Here is a 24,100-nt window from a genome sequence, read left to right as displayed (position 1 = left end):
GAGTCCCGAGCACCGCTTCGCCCCAGCGACAGCTTCTGTCCATCCAGACCGCTACTCTTCACTTTTTTTTTTTTTTGGGGGGGGGGGCACAGTAGAAAGATGCACACCTTCCTTTCAGACACAAAGAAGGCTCCAAATAAATTTGTTCAACTGTACTATTATGACAACAGGAACCCCAAAATGAGTAATTTTTGTGCTTAAGTCTTAAATGATGACAAATAGCTTTGTTATTAAATATAGTTTTTATTAATCACTTTTAGACATAAATTATGAATTCATATCGTCTTCCTGAAATGCTTTTCAACTTTTAACAGTCAAATTGATTATACTATGATTATTTCATTAACACACCTATCTTCCTCATTAATTTTGGTTTCTAGTACCACATGCTTAATTGATGGATGTGTCTACTGAAAAACTGCGTAACTTTTTATACAAGTAACACTATTATTACTGTCATTTCTTAGATCAATGCTAATGAACCATTACAGAATAAAAGGAAAACGTAAAATAAACTGGGAGTAATAAAGTTCTCCGGTTTTTTAAGGAGGTCAGCATGGACACGGGTTTTAAGGAGGAAATGTCAGCCTGTATTTTCCCCCCAAGAGGAGACAGAACCAGCCTGTCAGTCTCACTACCGTGTGCCCCTGGTCCTCAGCCCGGGGTCTCCAGACCCCAGCCCAGCGCCTGCTCTGTGCATGCAAGCATGGGAGAGAGCCGTCCTGGACGGAAACTAACAAACATCAAGGACAGCCCCAAGCAGCAGCGGCAGCTTCCTCTGGAAGAGCACTGGCGAGAAATCATAAACCCTGCGCGCCAGAAGGCAGCCCCACACCAGACCTGGACGTCTGGATGGCGGCTCATTGTTTCGCTCAACTGTGACACAGCCAGCCCCCAAAGCCTGCCATTTGCTGAGTACACGCAGCAGCCGAAACAGGCATGTTTCTTACCAAACCCAAGGTATTGAATTAAAAAAGAAGGCTGTGTGCATTATATTCATTTGAAACACATAATAAAAAATGCCAAGGTCTAAATTTAATTTATTTTTGTCATTTAGAATACAATGGATAGATAATCATCTCAACGTGATCAGCCAAACATCTTTACTTTGCTAAACTGTTAAAGATTTTAATTATGCTAGCATTGGAGAGCACTGGTCTAATGAGGCGATGGACTCCAGAGAATCCGAGTGGTTAAGAACTGTGAAATGAGTCTGATAGGATTTTTTTATATTCACCGTGGATCGTTTGCATATCAAAGAGGAGTAAATTATTGCACAGCGGACCAATAACCTTCCCCGCCTTTCTGAGAGGAGCCTTAACAAAAACAGTTGGTCTCTCCTAACAGTTCTCCACGAAAATGTTCAAATGCTCAAGTCTTTGCAATTAATATATATTATAAAGGAGGCTTCAAATGATACATTAAGTGGTCAGACATTCTTAGAACGCATCCTCGACAGCCACGTCGGTTTTCTTCTCCCTTCATAAAAATCAAATGCCAATTATATTTTGATGGATTTTGTCCCAAATGAGCATTTAGTTATTAGGCATATTCAATTATTACTTGTCCCCTGAAATTAAACCTCGGAGGCAAATTAAACAAAGAGAAAGGTCACTACACAATCCCAAGTCCGGTGTTGCAGCATCTGGGCTATTATTTTCAAACACCTCTCCGAGTGACAGGTGGGACGGGCCTGTAGCTAGCGGGCCTGCCACTGTGGTCTGCACACCAACAATTACCTGTGAGCGTGATGGGGACCCTCTGACCAAGCATTTACCCAACTGAAACAGCGCTGAAGGGCTTGTCTACTAAGGGTAGTGCACTGATACAAACCCACACAAGCCAACACCGGCTTCTATTTTCTAGGGAGTCAACATCCGAAAAGAACAAGCTGCCTGTTTTTCAACTCAAACCAATTGATTTCCGGGTCAGCTGCATGGGAAGAACTGGGTTCTAACAACTGTGTTGACTGACACCTTCTTCCCTCGGAGAAACACAGCACTTTTGGAGCTATTTTCTAAGTGAGCTCTTTATCCCACAAACACAGCCAAGGGCAAATGCACGACCACTTGTTACACCTCAAGAGTACACTCATGGTGCTCTGCTCTCCGTGTACGCCAATGGGATGGGAAACTGGTTCCACCGTCGACAGGGGAAAAATGATAGATAAAACAGGAACTCAGTGAGTGACAGCCAGCAGTACTTTAGGGCCCAATTTCTACGTGATCATTGCCTTCACACTCTCATCGGACTTTACAGAGAAGCTGTCAAATCATTCTTTTCCATCAATGCTACACCCCAGTAGCGACGTCCACCTGTTAGTTCACGAATGCTACCTACCAAAGCATGCTATTATTGGACAGCCAAGATCTCAGGACAGGATCTAAGACAGCTAAAAGGTAGGTGAGTCACTCATCAGAACAAATGGGTATCAAGTCTCCAGTAAGCAAGATGGGGGAGCCAGAGTAATAGTCCCGGGTTAACAAACCCATTCACAGGTATAAAACCAAGCATGTAAGTTTCTCCTATCTGGAGTTCACCTTTGAAAAACTAAAAGGTCAGGATGAAACTGAAGGAATCTCTCTATATGAAATTAAGGGCTCTAGGAAGGATCACATCATTAAGGAGGTCAGGTTGAAAAATATTTGCTAGCTGCATAAAACAGAGAGAAGGCCCTAGAATAACCTTTAAGCCAACAGAAAGCATCCCCCATATCACAACAGGAGACCTTCAGGACTGAAAACAAGGACTTCAAATCACCATCGCTGTATCTGTCTCTGTACTCTGACACGCATATCTGAGGTAGCTTAGCAAGGCCACAAGCTGGTATGTAAAACAATCCTGGCTTTAATGACAAAGAGGGCATTCCCAGCACTTTTCACACACAACTCCTGTGCCTTGGTGCTATGTCTGCTTTTCCAGGACAACTGGTCCCTTCATTATAAAAGAAAATGCAGGCACAGGTTTAAAAAATGTATGTTGTGGGGACAGTTGACAGATTACTGTTCATGGAACTCAATTTTACAACCCCAGGTATCACTGGCTGGAAGACAAACAGAGTTGATCAACCTTTTTTTGTCCTTGTACATCCATACCCAGGTGACCATGTTCAAGCAAGCAGAAAGTTGATTTAAACCTCATAATGACATCAGTTTTAAGCCATCATCTCTCTGATAAAAAAGAATTGTGTTGCAGTCCAACATGACTGAATTCTCAAGCCACTTGGGCGAGGGGTTGGGGGTGGACAGAGCCAAGCTCCTGATTCCTAAGAGAAGTTCAAGAAGAACTTGATTCCAGAGATCACAGTAATTACAGGTACCATCCTGGGCATACCTTTGGACTCTCTTTAGGTTTTCAATAGGCTTCCTGCTTACGTAGAAGGGGCTAGTAGTTAGAGCAGACTGCTAAGCATATCAATCAATGCCACGACTAGTGAATTACCCACTGGTGTCTCTGATATGTTACTGCAGAGATTACACTTCATGCATCACCACATTCATTTCTTTCACATTACACATGAGCTTGTCTTGTCACTGCCCAATTGCCCTCTTTTGGACAGCTTAACTGATGTACTATAACAATGGACCTTAGTGAGCAAACTTAATAAGTACAGGAGTGGTGGGAAAAGACGAGGGAGGCTGAAACCGGCGTCCGGCAGGTGTGTCAGGACAGCCTGCCATGTTCCCAACAATAAACTCGAAGGTGTAATTAACATTTTGCAAGGACAAAAATACATTAGTCGATGTGTTCTTTCTTTTCCCCCCTTGTATTGCTCAGGTACCAAACCCTCTATCTGGGCAGCAATGGAGGAGATACTAGTGTCGTACCAAACACTGGCGTACTCGGGGAGGAAAGGGAGCTTGGGGGCAAGACAGAAGGTCAAGGACATGGTTTCAACATTAAAAACAAAAACAAAAATTAAGGGGAAAAAAAACCCTCAAGGGACATAAGCTGGGTGTGGTAGACTCAAGAGAGCAGATTTAAACGCAGACATGCACGCCTCACTGGCTCCACTCGACACACCAAAGATACCAAACAAATGACGGGGCCTTGAGCAACACAAAGGAGGTTCTACCTTGTAAGGCTTGAGTGTCCAGCCTTTGAGACACACACACACACAAACACACACTCACGCTCTTACGTCCAAATGTATAAGAGTTGAAAGGGCTGGGAACCTTAAGGTAGCCAACTGGAATCCATCCTACCACTTGGGGAATGGGGACAATCATATTTCAAAACCCAGATGGGACACCTTCTCCCTCCCTCCTAGTTACAAACAATCCATTCGCCTTTACGTTACACACGTCAGTGAGGGCTGCTTAAACAAGTGTCCCGGGTTCCTACACGTCCCAGCACCTCACACCTTTACCACCCATCATCAGTGGCTTTTCCAAAGTCATTCATTACATCTACTAAACCCTGCTACTTTTCAACAAACCCCAGTGTCTGAGAACAAACTAGACCTGGAAAGGGTACCTGTTCTGATCAGCGTGTACCTCACTCACCCAAAAGTCAACAGTCGGAAGGTGGCAAAAAGAACACAAAGGAAAGAGAAAGAAAACTGGAACAACGAACAACCTTGGTTTCTAACAGATTCGGCTCATTCGCAGAACAGTAAACTTGAATTTATCCCTAGACAATAAAAACTGGCATTTTATAAAGTGTCACTAAGATCTACAATTGGACAGCTACGTGATACAAAATACACCTTTCAATGACTAACAATAGCCTTCTAGAAAAATCCCTCTGGGGTTCCACAGCAAAAGGCTAGAGGATCCCATTAAAATGCTCAACAAGTGCAAAGCAGCGCTTCACCCTACTGAAAGAACCCACAACATTTGCACTCCGAACCTTCATGCTGGCGTCAGCAGACTCTTCAACTTCCACAAAGGTTGGTTAGTCGCTCCCTCAGGTTGTTTCTGGTTTGTTTTTCTGTTTCTATATGCATGCCCGAGATGGACCATTTCCTTACTGAGAAGCTGGGGTACACCAAGGCACCCACCCCCGCCTCCACCCCACGTCTTCACAGGGCTGTGCCTGCCGGGTACGAATGCCTACCTTGCGCAAGAGGTTGAAGGGGAAGGGTGGGCTGCCCGGGCTGAATTGTTAGAAGGCCTTGGCGTTGCAAAGACAGGAGGTGCTGCTGCTGTAACTGCTGCATCTGTAGAAGCTGCTGCTGAAAAGCCAACTGCTGGGTAGCCACCTGCTGCTGCTGTAAGAAATCAGGAGGGAAAAAATGAGATGGCCACTTCCCAAGGAAGGTGCAGAGTGTGGACGTGTGATCCCGCACCGCCATGGCTGAATTATACCTAGAATGGGCACAAGAGCTCAGGGGAGGTCTCAGCTCCAGGACTCCCAGGGGAGTGAGGGGTGAGGGTGTTCCTTTCCCCTTGCCAGCTACCAGAGAAAAATAATCGGTCAGCCCAGCCAGCTTCCCGGACACTTTGAAAGCCCGAGTTCTGTAGGCAGATGTGAACTTTCAGAAGGTCAGATTTTTTTTTTCTTGCCCACACTAGAAAGAAGACCTGATCACTCCTGTCCTCTGGAGGGATTTGAACCCTGAACCTCTGAGGTGTAAAAGAACAAGTTGCCTCCCTCCCCGCCAGCACCGGCAGCAGCTTTTAACTACTCTGTTTATCACTTCTGACATAAATAAATGAGAAAAAATCAGACCTTTGAAAAAGAAAAACTTCATCTAATATTGTTAATTAGCCATGACAAACGATGAAATAACATTGTAAATCTTTCATAGAAACAGCCACTAGATTTTAATTACACACATTCATAATTTAGCAAACAACATCGTCCTCAACTGCAAGTGTTTAATACGCACGGCACTGCGAGCTTCGGAGGCCTGAACTTGGCTTTCACCTCCACAATCCCTAGGCCTGGCTGCTGGTCCCGCTTCCCCCACCAGCTTTGTTCTTGAAAAGAAGGGGCTTTACGATATGATAAATATCTCTGTGTTGACTGGACAATGACAGGAGGAAAACTTTTGTTGTGTAAACCATCAATACATCATTCCTGTGTTTAGCAGGCCTCGCTCCAGCCAAAAAAATTAATGTAGATTTCCTCAGTAATTATCTGAGTGATAGAAAGATAATACAGTGCAGCAGTACAATAAATAGAAGGAAATTATCTAATATCCCTAATCTGCTAGGACTCATATCGAGGTGGAGGTCTTAGCCACATTATGGCTAACAATTAGAAAGGAAAATTAACCCTTCCCACACTGTAACGAAAATGAAAAAAAACATAAAAATACCCAAAAAACAAGAGCTTCTTCAACAAAAGAACAAGATCTGCTTGCTTGTCTATTCAAAAGATCAGAGAGACTTTAGCAACTAAAAGGGCTATGCAACCCTTTGGAGAGCCTGTGTGTGCTGGTTAATAACCATACTCCACAAACAACTGCATTCACTTAACCTAACACATGACCTTGATCTGATATATCCATGAAGTGGCATGTATATCAAGACCTTCTGATGCAAAAGTTCAAAGAAAGAGAAAAATGGTGGTTTCCTTTTCCATCTCCATGTAGTTTATTTTACAGTGTAAACCATCATTCTCATATTAGCAACCAATTTCAGACTTACTACCATGCCACTGAGAAAGTTAATTGAGTTTCACTCCAAAAAACAAATTCTATACCACTAACAACAAAAATTTAAATAAATTTAAATGAAAAGCCAGTGTTTTCATTTTAAGAACAGCATGCATAAAATGATCCAATTGTTTTCACCCCTTCCCAAGTTATCACATTAATGTAAAACCCAATGATAGTTATATTCATGTCAAAATGATTTTTTCACTTCTTCAACAGATATTAACTCAGGACATTAAAAAAAAAAAAAAAAGGAGGGGGAAGATAAAAAACCAGAACTGACACAAAAGATGGTGGAACCAGCTCTTGATGTAGCGTATCATGGGGGGAAGGGGGGCCTAGAGGCTGGGGAGGGTGCTTCCTGTCTTACTGTAAGTGAAATGTTTAAAAACTCTGTATTTATATGAAATGACTGATGCCTTCTCTGTTGTCTCTGTGGCCATCCCTAGGAAAAGCTCATGAAAGCTGTCCACGTTTGAAAAGCCAGGATATAAAAGTATACAAGGCCCATTGTCCAAAGAAAGAATTTAAAAGCAACAGTGGTTGCCAAACTGTGCTCCCCACCCAGTTACCAAACACAGGATACGAGTCCGTTTGTTTACTTCTCACAATTGAATGCATACAAAAAAGGTCTCCGTGCAGTCCCCTCGACAGGTCAGTAGTCAGTGCTAAAATGCTCAAATGCCCTGATAAACCCTGCATTTCGGATCCCCTCCCTGGAGCTGCAGTCAAAGGTCTGTTTTCCTTTCTTCGGCTACTCCCTACTGCCTAACATAAACTGTCATAACTGCCCGGACAAACGGCCCTTTTTAAAACAATCAGCTCAGCCTACCTCACCCGTGCAGGATGGGATCTTATGGAGCTTTTTTTTTTTTTTTTTGTATCTTGATTTAAAATTAATTCTGTTGTGTATTTTCCACACCAGTTCTGTCAAATATAACAAGCAGTTGCTTCCATAGCCTGTATGCTGCATATCCCCTCCGCGCCCCCCCCCCCCACTCCCCCAGCCAAGAGCATCTGTCTTTTAAGGAAGGTCTCAGGTCTAACCCAATGTGGAGCCAAACTTTCCCAGGGAAATATCTCAGCTCAACTTTGGGGAAGAAACAGAGTGCAGGCACACTGTTCTGGCCAGTGATCAAGTGTCTTACAGCAGAGGAAATTAAAAAAAAAAAAAAGGAAGGGGGTTGGATAAAGCCGAGTGATACAAAATTATGAGCCACTAATGACTTGGGATTCAGTAAATTAATGTACTTGTTCCATCTGTCAACATCCAAGTTCAACCCTTGTTAAAATCATAACCACCAGTCCACATCGTGAAACTGCCACCAAGTGACTCTATTTCATTTCAGCACCACCAAAGGCCCACCACCTGCAAGACCATTTCGGGAGAGGAGCTCCTTACCTGAGGGGAAACAAGGATCTCCTAACCGTGTACCACCCAGGTCTCGGCCACATCCACTGGCGCCGGGAACACGGAGGGAAACCGAAGGCGACCTGGCCACGCCACTGCTCTGCCAACCTCCGAGAATATGCAAAGGCAAGGACCTCCTGGGTCACCTTTGCCTGCCGAGGAGGGCCCAGAGGCGAACTCAGTGTCTGGGAGATGCTGGAACGCTAGCACAGCCGTCCACCTCGTTCAGAGGCACCAGGCACGCTCTCTGCGCCCTGACTCCCTGGCCCAAAACTCAGCCACCGCCTCATCTTTGTGCTCTGAGACGCTCCCCTCTCTGACAACGGCAATTTGGGAGAGTTAACTTTTATCCTTCTCTCTGCTGTGTAACTTTCCCCTTCACATTTCTTTATGTGCCCTCTGAGCTCATCTGAACTTTCATGTTCTCCCAGCATGCAGACGTGCATTCCAAACTATGTCTAACAGACCAAATAAGAGGTTAATAAGAAGTGGCAACAGAAAGGAAAAACACAATCCCTGGTAACTGATAAGAATGACAGTGGCAGCCCTTTTTTGTTTGTCTTCAAATATAGAGTTAAAGATCTTTAAAAAACTAAATTTTGATGCCTTTGAAAAGAAAGAAGCACAAAATAACAACAGGGGGTTATTGCCTGCAAGCCACAGGGGAGAAACTCCATAATTCTTATTCTCCCTTTTGAAGGCTGTTAGAAATCTGATTCAAAAAAGCAACAGCAGAAGGGGAAACCTCTTGAGGCTGTAACCATTTCCTGTGATCATGCATAATGTGCTTCAAAAGTGGGTTTTTACCAATTCTGTTGATCAATTGCACCTCCTTCATATCCCTTCTTTTTTCTGCTGTGTTTACATCTGATGTGACTCAATGACAAGCACTGTCTGAGACTGTGAAACAGGCCTGTCATGTTGATTTATGGGCGCATCAAACCACAACTTGTCCAAACTGAAGCTCGCAGTTCATTAATTAGAGAGTTGTGACTTTGAAGTCAGCTTTCAGACTGTGGTTTTTAACATTTGGCTTAATTTATATGCTCTTGAATGTGGATCTCTAAGGAAAAAACTGAAATTCCCTTCTTGTCTTTGAACTTCTTTTGACCGCACAATAATCATTTCTTTGTCCAGAGTGATGCCTGCAATCCCAGAGTCATTAACGCGCATTGAACTGCCACTGATGAGTAAGCCCTGCTGAATTAGAAAAACAGCCAGCAAAACAAAGCTGAGAGCCTTCTGCACAGTGATATCTCACAATTACATGCCTTCCCTCCCTGTGCCATTTCCATTTTAATTACTGTTAGTCCTTTAGATTTACATTTTAGACACTTTTTAATCTGTTCCCTTTTTTATTATAGCAGCACCCGGTAGCGCGCCACTGTACTTAAGGTTGTGTCAGCATTTTCATTAAAACACCTCCTCCCCTTCACCCCAAAACTGCCCCTTCAGTCTGCAGGGGTTTCCACCCAGGCTGCTAAACAGGACTCCAGGGCGAGCACTTGGCAGGGCCTGGAAAACAGAGCCAATTTGTGTTGAAGGAGGAGCCGGCCAAGGGGGAACGGCTGGGGGCCCTCCCAGCGTGCACAACGTGTACCAGAAGCGCCGCCCAGCAGCCGTGCTTCTGCGACGGACAAGGACTCGGACAGTCAGTCACCTGGCAAGGCTCTCTCCCAGAGAAACTGGAGTGGTTGAGTGCTTGGGGCCTGCAAAGAAGCCCTTCGGTCGGACGATGGGCTGCTGTTGGAATTATAAACGGCACTGCCAACCCACTGCAAACACTGCAGGCAGCCAGACGTCATGCCAGGGGACACCGTGCACAGGTGCTCCCACCAGCGGCTGAGCCGTGGGTGCCTGGCATTGCAGAGAAGATGAAGCAGAATCCCCCACCCCCACCCCGGGGTGGGGAGGGAGGGGCTTTCCTTCTCATTCTGCCACCTAACTGTGCCTTGAGGCATAAAGCAATGACTCATGGATGCTACAAAGTTTTGTGCTATGATAACATGCTCTTCTTACTCTTCTTACTTTTATTTTTTGCACTCAGGAAAACACAAATAATCCCAGCTGGAATCTTCTCTAACTTGAACTTGTACTATGTGATGCATGCCTCTAGCAACTTTGATACGTACAACCTGTGGGTTAGAAGTTAAACAAAGCTAGGGAAGCTGAACCTTGTTCTAAGTTTTTTCGTTTGTCCAACTTCACCAGAGATCATGATTCCAGTGGAAAAGGCCATCTCCACATATCCAAGCTCTCTGAAGTGGACAAAAAGAAAATGAAGCGTGCATCCCAGTACAACTGTACTGAACGCACCTCACTCCCCTCAGCTAGGACCTGGCCCTCAGTTTAACAGTTTGCAGAAGTAGCCCTGAACGTCCTGCTCACGCCCCTGCCCCTACTCCTCACACAGGTACACGTGCAATGGGGGTATCATAAAGTAGGTGGCAGCAAGCCAATGGAACCCAGGAAAGTCTCTGAGCAAACAGGACAGTAACTCTCAGTCCGAAAGCAGAAAACTGATAGAGTCGGCTCGGTTGTGCAATCATTTAAAAGATGAATGACAGTTTAATAGCCACTAGATAGTCCCTTGGGATCTGCGGTCTCAAAGTAAAATGTGTATTGTCGGTACCTCTTTAGGCTGTTTTCCAGCATGTTGTTGTTGTAGAAGTTGAAGCTGCAACTGTTCCTGCTGTTTTTTATAAAACTCTTGAAGCTGCTGCTACAAAGGAAAGAGAAGATGGTAAGTCATGGAGGGTAGCGCCAGCCGCTGTCCCTTTCGGTGCCACGCACAAACTGCGATTTGAAAAATAGCATCCTTTTATCTGTAATGGCCTGACCTTTAGTTTGAAACTCGACAATAAATTCAGGGCACACTGACTATTCTTGGCATTATTGTTTGAAAAGTAATCTCCAAAATGAACTGATGAAAAACATACCATTTTCTACACAAACTAATTACAGTAAGGCCAGGAATGACCGCTGATAGCACAGCAAAGCTGCAATGCCCTTGCCGAGAGAGAGAGCCCGGTGGCTCCTGGACGTGCGCTTCCTGCATGGGAGGGCTGCGCAGGGGTGCACTGAGGCCCAGGGCATGCACAGTGTAAGGAGCTCCTCACTCAGCTTGTCCCCAACAGGCCAAGCCCACAACGCCAGCAACTGCTATACTGAACAGCGTCTGTTGGGTTCAGGTGTCCATTGGGTCTGCAAAGTAGGCCCTCACGGCACAAGGACAGCTAGAAGTTCATTTCGGCATCCGCAGCCATGGATGAAAGTAGAGATCAACGCCGTACATTAAAATGAACCAACTCCAACATGCTTCCTGATTTTTTTTTTCCCTTTAATTCTGCAAGCATCTGAGTTGAATTGGGGACTTCAAGAGCTGTCACATTTAAACCTGCTCCCACTGAACTCCTCGTTTTGCTTTGATTCACACCATTTGGAAGCCTCTGGGCTTACCAAATAAAAGAGTGTAAAGCCACGTAAGCCTAAAAGATCTTATTTCTACCAAGTCCAATTACAGGCCTAATCTTGGTCCATCGGGTCCTCTCCAGGCCCTCATCCTCCGGCAGGGGTGCCCACGCACTCATTACTCAGGGCCGCCCCACCCAGCCCCCTCGGGCTCATGGTCCTTCCATGGGAACAGCAGGGGCTCAGGGGGAAGGCGGATGTGCTAGAGGCCTGGGCCCTGGGCTCTAGCCCTGGGTGCGGAGCAGGAGGAAGGCCTTTACCTGTTGGAGCATGAGGGCCTGCTGCTGCTGGAGGAGAACCTGCAGCTGCTGAGGGCTCAGCACTTGTTGCTGGAGGATCTGCTGCATTTGCTGGGGAGTGATAACTTGCGGCGTCATCATAGCCACTGACGCGGGCACCTAGAAAGGGAACGGGAACACAGGGTGAACAGGAAGCCAGGTCATCATCAGCGTCTCCTCCCCTCTCCTCCAACCCCGCTGGGAACTGACGGATTTGCTCCCAATAAGGTGCCCAACTGGACAGGATACCCTGACAAATCCCACTCATTCGGCTCTGGACTTTGTATTTTAAACGAAGAAAAAGAAAACCTCACAGCGACAACGCGGGCTCCAGGCAGGTTTGCAAGCGGACAAGGAGGAAACACCTAACAAATGCTGCCTGGAGTCAGGGTAGATCCACCCCCATTTTTTAGGAAGAATGAGTGGGGCTGTAGGCAGAGAACCCAAACTTGAACTGTGTGTCAAGAGGGGAAGGGACGTGGGAACCCACAGCTCCGCAGCTGGGGCTGACACGACCCACTTCCTCCGCGGCCCACAAATGCAGGCAGTCCTGCCATGGCCGGCCCTGGGTCGCACCTTCCGAACTTAAACACAGGCCCTTTCTATGATGCCTTTTCCCCTTCCTTATTCACTCAGCATACAGATGTCTCAATTCTTTCATATTATGTGCGATACCATTAAAAGCCGCTTTCCATGACATTTCAGTGACAAACAGCTACAGTGATGAACTTGATAGCATTTCATATTTGCAACTGTTAACACGTTTCTGCACGGGCATCTCTGCAAGGAACCTGCACACTGTATCTGAAAGGATGATGTCTTGTTCAGATAAAACACTGACATTAAAATGACAGGCTGTCTTGGCCAAGGTTACACAAATTGTATTCAAGCGGATACCTAATGACAATGCTATGAATTCTGCAAGCTTTCTAGAATGTAATTTAGCTATTCAAAATAATCACTGCACTTGTGTTTAATTTGCAGACTACATGAGAACCATTTTGTCAGTCCCCGTAATGCAAGAAGACTATTTCATGAAAAATCACCCCCACCCCAAATAAAAAGATAAGGAAAGAAAAAACAATGAAAGAAAAGACAAAACCCGTACGTCTTCTAAGAGTAATATTTAAGCATCTTACTTTTCTTTGGTTTCTAATCAAACATGTGACAGCAAGGAGCTCGAAGCAGTAAAGGATATACTTTGTTAAAAAGGATCTGCTGTCATCTCATGTATTACAATAAAAGGTAATAACATGTTTTGTACTTTGCATGCGTGCCACTTAAAAAAAAAATCCGGCAGACAATAGCTGATCAGAAGATAAAAGAATTAAAAAATCCTTCCAGGGAGCAGTAAGCAAAGGGAGAAATGCAGTATTAATTTTATGTAACATAATGTCTTAATATGCAGTTTATCTTGACTTTTTCACATGATTTGTCCTGTCATTTGCATAGCGAGCTCTCATTCCTAATTTCACAGTCATTATGCACTGATGTCCCGATTTCTCAGCATCACTAATTTTGATGAACTAAAAATGGTTCCTGAAGGTCAGATTCATGCACAGTGAACGTTCTCCACAGTTGTTGTGGGCATGTTTTGTTGTGTGGGGATGTGGATGGGCAAGTTTCGCGTGTTTAGAAAACACTTGCTAGAACATTTGAAAATGTTCATTAACCCAACTCTGGAAGGTCATCCGTGAATTCTTCCTGTTGCAGTGGCCTTTTTAAGTGTAGATGTAGATACACTGTAATTTAAAACAGATGGGTATGTCTGAATATTTTTATATGCAAAAAGGGACAGATGTATATGAATGGATAAATTATCCTTTTAAAAAGATAATTCGCAGCATGAAATATCACCAATGATTGGAACACTGAACTTGTATTCAGTCTAGGGCAAACACCAAGAAGACGTTATCAAAACATCTAACCATCTACAAATTCATCCTAATTAGTCTACTTTGTCTCCATGCAGAAGAAACTTTTTAAATTTTTAAATATGTCTTGGGTGCCAATCATTATCTCCAGAGCTGCTGGAAGCCAACACAGCACAATCAAGTTTACTTTCCCTTCAGAGTTGCATCAGCACGCAGGGAGGTTTGATTAAGCAAACAAAAGAACCATGTTTAAGGTTTCTTTTTTTCTTTTGCGTTTCTTGGATGATATACAACGTAAATATCCTTGAGCCAATCTCTGATGGCGATGAACAGACAAGAATAGGGTGGTGGCAAACCTAGGCTGCTGATGAACATGAACCTCGGAGACAGAGCAGAGATCACTATAGAGAGAATCTGTGGAGCCTAATTCTGTTCACAGAGCTCTGAAAAATCCTAGGCCAGACGTGAACTTTTGGGGTGAACTTATTTTGATTGTGAAAAGTCTTCCAATGGTACAATGAAAGGGACTGTATTTTACGGTATGCAAATTAGACCTCAACAAAATGAATTTAAGAAGTAAAATATATACATACACCTACCCTAACACAGAGGGAATATGGTGTGCGCCTTCTAAGATGACAAATGCTACTGTTCCTCCCCTGTCAATAAACCAGGCAGCTCCCGGACGGGCCTGACACCTCCAGGTGAGGCTGACGCCCTGACGTACAATCCCTGGTTTAAATCTCCTTTTCCCACAGTTATTTATTCATTTTTTGCAGTCACGTTGCAGAGCAGGAAAATGAACTAGAGTCTCCTCTTCTCCTTCCCTTTGGACATTTTGATAGAGGGGCTGGTGAGTAATAAAATGCTCCCAGCAGCAGGCACGGCCAGAGGAGGGGAGGAAGCAAGCCTGAGTAATCCTCTGAACTGGCTGAAGGGTCTCCGAACAAGCAGAGGTGAGCTATTCTATCCTGATGGCCGTCACTCTGCTTTTACTATCTGAAACCACATTTTCACACCAGTTAGCTCTGGGCTTCCAAAGTGGGCTGCAGCTTAATTTATAAAATGTAATAAAACCAAGATTTCCCCAAAGTTTCTGCTCCCATATGTCATGAAAAGAGGTTATGAAAAGCTTTAGCAAACATATTCAAATGGACCAGAAGCCATGGTGGGGTAGAAAAGAGGGGTAAAAAAATCTGAGCACAGTTTAAGGCTTTAAATAGTTAAGAATTATAGCCTATATATCCACTCCCTTAATTCCCAACGTCCAACTTTTTCATGTACCTAGTCCCCACTAATACTAGGAATCAAAGGGCAGGCAGTACCAGCGAGAGGCTATTACAGCCCACACTTTATTGCCCATTACTACTGAGGTCATTAGCGGCAAGAGTGATTGTAGCAGTCTTAACCTATTGATCACTGTAACTACTATCATTTAATCCTGTGTTGAATGTCTGGAAAGCAGCTAAAGGCACACAAGAGAGAGTGCTTTAGCATCGAGAAATATGGCCAAAGCTTAGAAATTACACTTTGATTCATAAAATCTAGCCAGTGGTTTAAATCAATAGTATTTAAAACAGTCATGTGAGTTTTTAACTACAACCCTCTAATATTTATGGGTCCCTCTTTGAGAGTAGTCAGTAAAAACGAACCCCCCCCCCCCAACTCCCAACACATACCCCAATTGCATGTCATCTACCTTCCTTTCCTTGAGGAAAAAAAAAACATTCATTTCTGATGTTTTGTGTCCTACAGGGCTCATGGCGTCACTGGGAGTTGAAACAAATTCTTGATTTCTTTCTCCAAAGACAATTTAAATATAAGGCAAAACCCCCAAATTACATCCCCGATACTGTAACTACCTGAACTGTTTCAGTATATAGAAATGAGTATGTTTTATGAGTTAACAATGAATCATAGAAGGCAATTTATGAAGAACTAGAATGATTCTGTCTAGCTGCCTTCAGGGATCAGAAATTCAAATTAAACTTCTGGCAGACATTTAAAGAATGCTAGCATACAAAACCGAATTGGAAAAAAAAAAAAACACATACAGTTAACACTCTATAGTTGAGTTTCGAGAGGAAATCGTGAATTGAAAAAACACTCCGCATGAGACATTGTTGACTGATATCAACTGGGTGTGGCCGATCCTAGGTGCGCACAAACCTGCGGGAATGGCAGGAAGGCAGTGGGGCTCGAGCCACAGACCGCTGCTAGTATGGACCTGCTGCTACCTCGTGCCAGCAACTGGGGAACCGCCGTCAGCACTAGCAACTGCTGTTCACAGCCCAGACACCGCGGTGCAAACTCCGCCTGGTACACTTCTCCCTCTCTCCAAAATGACTCCCTATCATCTGCATGCTTGGAAACTCTCAGGTCAGATGCCTGATTAGTTTCCCTTATGCTCACTGGGGGAGGCAGGTAACGGGAGGGGCACAATCTAAGAAGCAAACAAACAAATAAAAACACTCACAGAAACAATACTTATTTCTAATCTAGGAGACAATTGAAGGAATTGGGTGGGAGGGGAGATGCCTCAATATAAACATTGGAAATAACACGCTATCATCTTTTTCCCCTCTCTTTAGTTTACATTCAACTACAAGCAGATACTGCCCGGTATAAATACACAGAAATTATGCATATCAGTGACTTCTCATAATCACTATGTGTACAAACAGTAAAAACAAGATAACTTTAAAATACTGTTTTAGTTCCATTAATCTTCCATTAATCACCATTAAATTATTTCCAAAAATACTTTGGACACTACTTTGTGAACCGCTGATCATTCACCGGGTGTGTGCCCCCAGGAAACTCACATTCTTCCTAGGCTCCAGGCTGTATCTGAGTGATAACTGACCAGGCTGGGCAGGGTCACCTGGTTAATCACACAACAAGAGTGAAACAAACTGAAGTAGAAGGCTTCAGAATATCAAAACAGAAGCAATGAAAGAAAATGGCTCCTTAAAAAAGAGGGAAAAAAATGCTAAATTTTATATGGCCATATAGAAGCGAATCTGGGTAAAAGAAAATCAACCCCCCCACTCCCCCCCCCCCCGTGAAAAACAAGAGTTTTTTCATACTTAATAAGCCAACGGATATGCCAGCAAACAAAAAGTTAAGAAGCTTCTTTCTGGTATTAAAAACAAACCAACAGGTTCTATGAAAGGCAGCTGTATTATAAAGGAAAGAAAATATATTTCTGACGTAGTATTTCACTCTTAAAAAATATTTTTAAAAAGCACGCTATTCATGTGGAAAGTATAATTCTGTTTCATTATGGAATTCTGCTTTTTGTATAACTCTTTTAGACTTAGCTATTTTGCCACAATACTGTACAAAGCATTAAGGCAGGTAATGGTTATTATATTAATGCAAAATCATCTAAGTAGTCAGTCATTAGCATAACTGTTCTCTCAGTAACAATACAACCACCTATTAAAATTTTAGGAAAAAAAGATCTCTTTAAAATGCAATTAGCATTTCATTTTTTATCATTTTGTTTATTACATTCTATCAAGAAAGGCTATCTTTCTTTCATGAAGAACTGTGAGGCCAAGACTCGCCTGCCAATCAGGAGTTATTTCAGGTTTTCAACCCTAAAATGCAATCTCGTGCAAAGCTCTGAGGTCTTTTTTTTTTTCCTTTTGTCTTTACATTGTAAAAAGTGGCAGAAATTCCTTATTTGTTTACAGCAGAAGTCTTCGTGGAGCCTCAACTGCTCTCCTGTAACATTTCCCAGGCTTACAAGGTTACTCCACTAAGTACCAGCATAATTGTTTTAGCTCTAATAAATATCAGCTTCATTTGCATAAAAATGTAAAGTTTACATAAATTAAATCGCTTCTCCCATTAGCGATTGTTAAATATGGGAAACAAAGGAAGCTACACTTGGAAAATAATCACCCAATAAGCACTGATCTTTTCAACCTAGCAACTATTATTATTATTTAAATCTAGAGAAATGTCTCTGCCTCCTTTCCCCACAGTTTTGTGCACGTGAGTCAAACCTGCTGTGACATTTTATATTCACAACAACAACAACTCCTTACTGAGGCGCTGCCACTGGCAGGCGGGGGTGGGGGTGGGAAGGCTAGTCTGAGAGGGGACCCCAGAAAAGATTCCATCCACAGATCTTCAGCCCTAGAAGGGAAAAGGAAGAGGCCCTGCCTAAGATAGTTCTCTCAAAGGCAAGTATTATTCAAAAAATAATGCAAGACACAGCAACTGTATCACTCCTGTTTGAAACACATGGGTAATTAAAATAAGGAAAGATAACTTGTAAGTATGGTTTGGGATCATGGTTACTGTTGTTACATGGAGAAAAACAACATGTTCATGTTTCATAGTAGGGGAAAGGCATTCTTTTTCTAAGACTGAAAATTACATTTACAGCTCTGCTTTCCTCAGGCTTGAACCAGCATTGAAAACATCACAGGTAACTTCACTGCAAACATACATACATATTTTTCCATACTATGGGGGGGGTGGGGGTGGGGGTGGATGGAGGTAAAGAATCTGAACGAGCCAGGAGGCCAAAATCAAATGATTTCAAAGTTCTGTAAGGGTGTAATGACTCCTTTATTATCACTATTAATTACAGCTGAAGTTTCTCTCAAGCTGCAGTTTCTTCTGCCCACTTCTAACACCTTCACCTTCTAAAAGCACAGTTATTAAGCTAAGGGGTGCAAATCAGATTCTAATGAGAAAACATCAGTTGCTTCTTTGACAATCTCACCATTCACCGATTTGTTTCTAATGACGATAAAGCCCAATGAAAAGCTCCTTCCATGTGAAAGGTCAAAATGTGTTTTTTTTTTTTTTTAAAGGATGCCAGGCACAATCAAGGCAACTGGGAAACCCATGAAGACCCACCTCATGAAGTGGTGCGACAATTAGAGTAACTGTACAAAAAGCCATCTCCAGGAAAAAAAAAAAAAAGCACAAGAAATTAAGCTGCCACAACTGTAACAGGTTAGATGAAAAAAATCAAAATTTAATGTATTCTCCCCTGTGTCATCTTGTTTTGTCAAGACATCAAATAGAATTGGGAAGTACAAAATAACAAGCCCTTGAGAAATCACAGAAGCCGACCTTTTTGATGTTGTTGATTTACCTTGTTCTCAGTTATTTGAACAATGATGTTTCAGATTTAAGGGCAAGATAAAGCTTAAAAATTAAAACATGATACCAAGGCATTCTAAAAAGCTCACCACAACACTTAGCCTGCATCTTCATTGATTAATTGCTTTTAACTGGATTTGAAATGAGTCGCAATGCATGTGTTCAGTGTTCGTTTTGCTCATTCTAAATTAATTTCTCTTCAAGCGACTGCCAGGTTAGGTTGGAAGAGGGACACAGAGATTATTCGTACAATCCACAAGCAGAGGCCCAGTTGAGCTCTTCCCAGATGATTCAAGTCCCCACAATCTACAGGGAATTGTTTAGCCAAGAGGCACCTGAGTTTTCTTTTTCAAATGGAAGAAAATAAAACCGAATGCAGAAAACCACTCATGGGGGGAGAGCAGGGGTCATGGTGGTGATGAAAGAGCACAGTATACTCTGAAAGTACTGAGAAACAGGTATCCAGAACACACCAGGCTGCTTCCAAGAAAACAAACGTTTCACCAAACAACCACACCAGCTTCTGGATTTAGGACTATTCCCAAATCTAGTCACAGGAGTATAGACAGCCTCACTCCTCCGCTCCCCAGAGGTCTACAGCTCATCAGCAACCCAACCCTAACCTTATGTGAAATACGACATGCAAAGGGACATAAAACCAAACCAGGAGAGCCTTCTCAATTTTTTGTTACTGGTAGCTCCTTCTAAAAGCTTACATACCAACAAACAAAAAAAAATGCAGTAGCTGGAAACATCTGTTTTAATAAGGCACTAAAAAAAAAATAAGTATTTGCAAGCACTAGAATTGACAAATACGGGACAGATAAGGTGGATACCTAATGATCAGAACTCCTTGTCATCAAATGCATAGTGACACGTAACATAAATTGGGTCTGTGTGTGTGTTATTTGTTTACTTTGGTTAACTGTTGCTGCATTGTCCCTCGGTTATAAATCACAATCAACTAACTACCTGCCGTGCATTCTCTCTGGCCACTGTATTTGTCCAGTTACTAAGAATGTGGTTTTCAGGTTCCCTTTAGTGATGCTCATGCACAACTAACCCACACAATAAAATGAGTTTCTCCAGTCTTCTTTTCTGCCAATTCAAATTCTACTCAAATTCTGGGTCTAAAAGCTGAGAAGCTGGCTACAACAAGCTCTTCTGATGGTCTCAGAGACTGAGTAACTCAAACAACACGTCTGCCACATTAGCCAAGACAAATCTGGAATTTCATTGCTTTTAATTAATGTGGGTTTTAACTTCACTGTCTCTTGCAATCATGTGGAGGTTGGCTGAAAAGTTGTAGAACTGGTCAGTGTCATAAAAGAGTTTATCTTTCAGGTGACAGCTCCTGACAACGTGCAAACGCAAGGCAGCAATGGTGAGGGTTTTGTTTTTGAAGGTACATTTAACTGCAAAACAAAACAAAAAAAAATTCAAACCAACCATTCCTATCATAAGCTTTCTGATGATTTATGGTTTACCAACTGAGCAAGGTTACGCAACACTGCATGCCTTTAGATGCATTATTTCAGCTAGTTGAGATTTAATTAAGATCACAGTCTCTAAAATCCCTGTCAAATGAAAATTCAGAGAAGACAATACACTATATATCCTCATGCACAATGTTTCCATTCCAGCCCTGGAAAAATGAGTTAATCCGCGTTTCTATGGCTGCAGACAAAAGTTCACTAATTTTGTTTTCTTTTGACACTTAGGTTGTTTTCTATTATATGTCATGAGATCATTCCCTTCCAGTGAGGGAAGAAAAAAAAAATCGAGAGTGAAACATGTTGCAGAAAATGCACTTGACATTATTATCCAACATTATCATAGCTTAGCTATGATGTCATCACATTTTCATATAATTGACCCATGCTTAGAAGTTTCATTTTATGAAATGTTTATTAAAAAACAGCACCAACGGGAAGCCTACCTTCTTTGAAATACTTGGATTAAATAATTGACATGTTTTTCATTTCCTTAACTGACCAAGTTTTTGTCAGACAGCCTGCACATTTGGATAGGAAAGAAAGTTTCTAAGGCAAACAGGCCAATACAAAGCCTATTATTTTCATTCTATATGTAGTCCATGGGGAAAAAGGTATATTCATCTCTCCCTCGCTGTATCTGTGTGTATGTGTGTGTGTATAATTCCTTTCTTATAGACTGGTATTGGCCATGTTAATTTTTTTTAAGAAAAAACTGTATGACCATGTGGTCCGTTATCTACTGAAATATATTTTTATTTGCATCCTTTTAATATTTGGTTGCTTATCTCGTGCCTTAGAAATGACAGGTGCTTGCAGTCTGCCTCTTGACAGGCCACTACACAAATAGCTGTCTTGCCTGAAAGGGCTAATGCAGTACTAATGAACAATAAATCAACTTTGATTACCAAGTGTCAGCCCAATCCGTTTTCAGTTCAGCTCTATCACATCCTAGAGTAAGTCAGCCAGTGTCTCTGGGTAGGCAGTCTGTATTTTGGTTTCATTTTTACACACTTTTCACTGAAATGTGTCAGACAGCTACAAAGAATCACATGAAATAGACATAGATCAGGGTTGGGTTTTCTTTTTTCAATTTATGCAAAGGTTATCAATTAAGAAAATGTGCTCTGTCTTCATTTGGTACACTTGATGATCAGTTTCAACATTCAACAAAGATCTGCATTCTGCTAAAAACAAAATGATAACAGGAACACATCAGACACTTAATGTGCTCCGGCTCCAGGTCTTGGGCACTGACAAGCTAGCTGGAACACTTAGCACATACAACACCTTCCAGTGCATGCACGTTCCTCTTAAAAAAGAAAAAAAAAAAAAACTATTACAAAAAAACAAACAGGGCGCTACAGGGCCTCTGCTGCAATAAAAAAAGTCAATTGCTTTAAATAAAAAAAAATGCCCCCTTTAACACTGATTTCCTAATGATAAAATAAATTTAAGTTATTTTTTTCTTAAGCGGATTAGTCATTGATAGTATGATTCACATTTCCTGTTATCAGGCTTAATCCCCCCCCCAAATGTGTCACTTTCAGAATGTTGGAATCTATGGAAATTAGGTGATTTGCATTTTTAACTAGGCTTGATTAGAACATTTGGTCTGTCTGGACAAGATTATAAAATTATTAGCTGTTTCAGTTCGAGCTGTTGGCAGGCCCCGAAGGAGTTAATCCCAAAGAGGAAGCTCCTATATGTACTTTGCTCCAAAACTTTACCACCCACTTCCTAAAGGTCCTCGCCTTCCCAACACGATCCTGGAGGGGGTTTGAAAAGAAGTCCCACCGCACTGCCGGTCTTTCCCGCACTTGTGTCGGCGGGGCTGGCTACACCCAGGGCCCCGTGCGGGTGGGAGGACCCGCCGCCGGCCCTGCGCCTGCTGCGCGTGCAACCCCGAGCCCCGTGCTCTCACTTCAGGGAGCAGCGAACTACCGCAGCGCAGGCTTCGCCTCGCACGCAGCCTGCCCGTGCGTCCCGCTCGGGACGCGGTGGCTGCGGGGCTCCGATCCCCCCACCCCCGCCTCGCCCCGCTTCACTGTGTGCGAACTCCTTGAACTGGAGCAGCCAAGCCCGAAAATAGCCTCGACAGATATAGAAACAAACTCTCAGAAGCGAAGCGACATCCACGCGGGCCACACCGAGACAGGGAAGGCTCCCTGTGCGCGTTTCACACGCTCTGGGGAGTGACATCAATCACAGCCCGGAGAGGTGCCCCGAAACGGGTGGCGGCGAGGGCTCTACCCAAGTGGCTGCGTGGAGGCCAGACCCGCAGAAAACGAAGCTCAAAAGCCGGGAGAGAGAGGCAGAGGGAGAGAGAGGGAGAGAGGAGCAGGACTTCCTCCAACTCTCAGCTGCTCCCCACCCAGAAGCATTTCTCAAGGGGGGACGAGAGAGCAGGGTGGGGGACACATCCCCCTGCCCAGGACGCCCAGGCCTGGGGCTCCCCCCCCACACCCCCCGCCCGCCACTCGCAGGGCGCAACTCCGTCCCAAGTTGGTACAGAGCGGCGCTCGTCCTCGTCGGTAGTACTGGGAGACAACTTCGGAGCCCTCGGGCGCTCCTGCCTTCCACCCCCGGCGAGGCCCCGGGAAGCCAAAGGCGCGGGGCCCCCGGGAGGGAGAGCGACACGGCAGAGACCACGCGCGCGCAGCGACCAACCTGACACTCTCCATGTAGGCGCCAGGCGCGCGGGCCGGCTCTGGCGCGGGCCGGGCGTGGGTCCGGCGGGCTCGGCGTGCGGGCCGACTGCGCGCGCGGGGCGCCCGGCTCGCGGGCTGACAGCCGCGCCGCGCCGCGCCCACCGCCCCGCCCCGCTCCACCAATCACAACCCGCGTCCAAACACCCGCGCCGCCGCCGCCGCCCGCCGCCCGCCCGCGCCGCGCCCCACACAATGGGCTCCCCGCGCCCCGCGCCCCGCGCCGGCCGCTGCGCGCGGCAGGTGAAATCGCGCGCCGGCCAAACCCTGCTTTTGTCTGGGCAGCGACTGCCCCGAGTCGCTGTTAACCCTTTGACCCGCCCCCGGCTGACGTCCGGGCGGGGGGCCGCGGGCTCGGGGGCGGGCTGGCGGAGTCGGCCCCGCCACCGACAAAGAGCGGTGCTAACCTCACGGGCGGCCACGGCCACGGCCACGGCGCGGCCGGAGCCGACCCCACCGCGCCGGGCTGCTGCTGCGGTGTCGGCGGGCACGCGGGGAGCGCACACGGGCTCTTTCCTTGACACCGGCCCGTGGACAAGTTGGGCTCCACGTCGGGGGTCTGGGGAGCCCCCACGCCTCCTCCTTCCCCGCGTTGGGCTCCCTGAAGCGTGCCCGTGCGCACAGAAAAACGAAAACCCGCCGAACGCGCCCGGTCGCCGAACCCAGCCACCGGCCCTCTAGGACGACAGCTGCTGGGGAAGGCATCTGCCACACGTTTGCTGAGAAATAATTCTCTAAATTCCTTTCTTATTTATACAACAGCAGCGACAACAGAAGTTGCTCTCAAAGAGCACTTTAAGAGGACCCCTCTATGAGAAGCGTCACCACTCTTCCACGCCGTGAGCGGCTGAGAACAGGGTTTTTTGAGAAGCCACCAAATACGCCAGACTTTTTTGGCTCACCTGGCAGGATTTAAGGAGTGCCAGGGCCATCCAGGCAACTTCATCAGCTGGAGAAATCTCTCACAAAATTCACCATCTTCCAACTTAGCGAAAAACTTCCTTGCCTGCCCAATACAGATTGAGGGAAGAAGAAGAAGAAAAAAAGCCCAAATCCTAAAATTCAAAATTTTCACAGTATATTCATAGAAAAGGAAGAGTGACATCAAATGATAGTATTTTTCTTCCATTA

The 24,100-nt window shown here is 44.6% G+C and overlaps 1 protein-coding gene across 31 annotated transcripts in view; it reads right to left on the bottom strand.

Annotated features, from left to right (window-relative positions):
- FOXP1 (forkhead box P1) overlaps positions 1-24,100 on the bottom strand; it is a 465,689-nt gene that overhangs the window by 85,737 nt on the left and 355,852 nt on the right. For 19 of the 31 annotated variants that reach the window (XM_070050577.2, XM_051852212.3, XM_089305428.1 and 16 more), the window contains 3 exons: positions 11,747-11,884; positions 10,648-10,737; positions 5,059-5,212 (listed from right to left, as the gene is read on the bottom strand). In XM_070050577.2, the coding sequence (XP_069906678.1) occupies positions 5,059-5,212; positions 10,648-10,737; positions 11,747-11,884 (382 nt within the window). Of the gene's footprint in view, positions 1-5,058; positions 5,213-10,647; positions 10,738-11,746; positions 11,885-21,169; positions 21,300-22,931; positions 23,186-24,100 lie in introns of those variants that run through there. The other 12 variants (XM_017343958.4, XM_070050583.2, XM_089305431.1 and 9 more) reach the window with 6 other exon arrangements.

The sequence above is a fragment of the Oryctolagus cuniculus genome, chromosome 10 (genome assembly GCF_051225735.1).
Source record: "Oryctolagus cuniculus isolate XC-2025 breed Fujian yellow rabbit chromosome 10, ASM5122573v1, whole genome shotgun sequence".
Taxonomy (NCBI): Eukaryota; Metazoa; Chordata; class Mammalia; order Lagomorpha; family Leporidae; genus Oryctolagus; species Oryctolagus cuniculus.
Note: the sequence above shows the minus strand (reverse complement) of the source record. Positions and strands in the feature narration are given on the sequence as shown.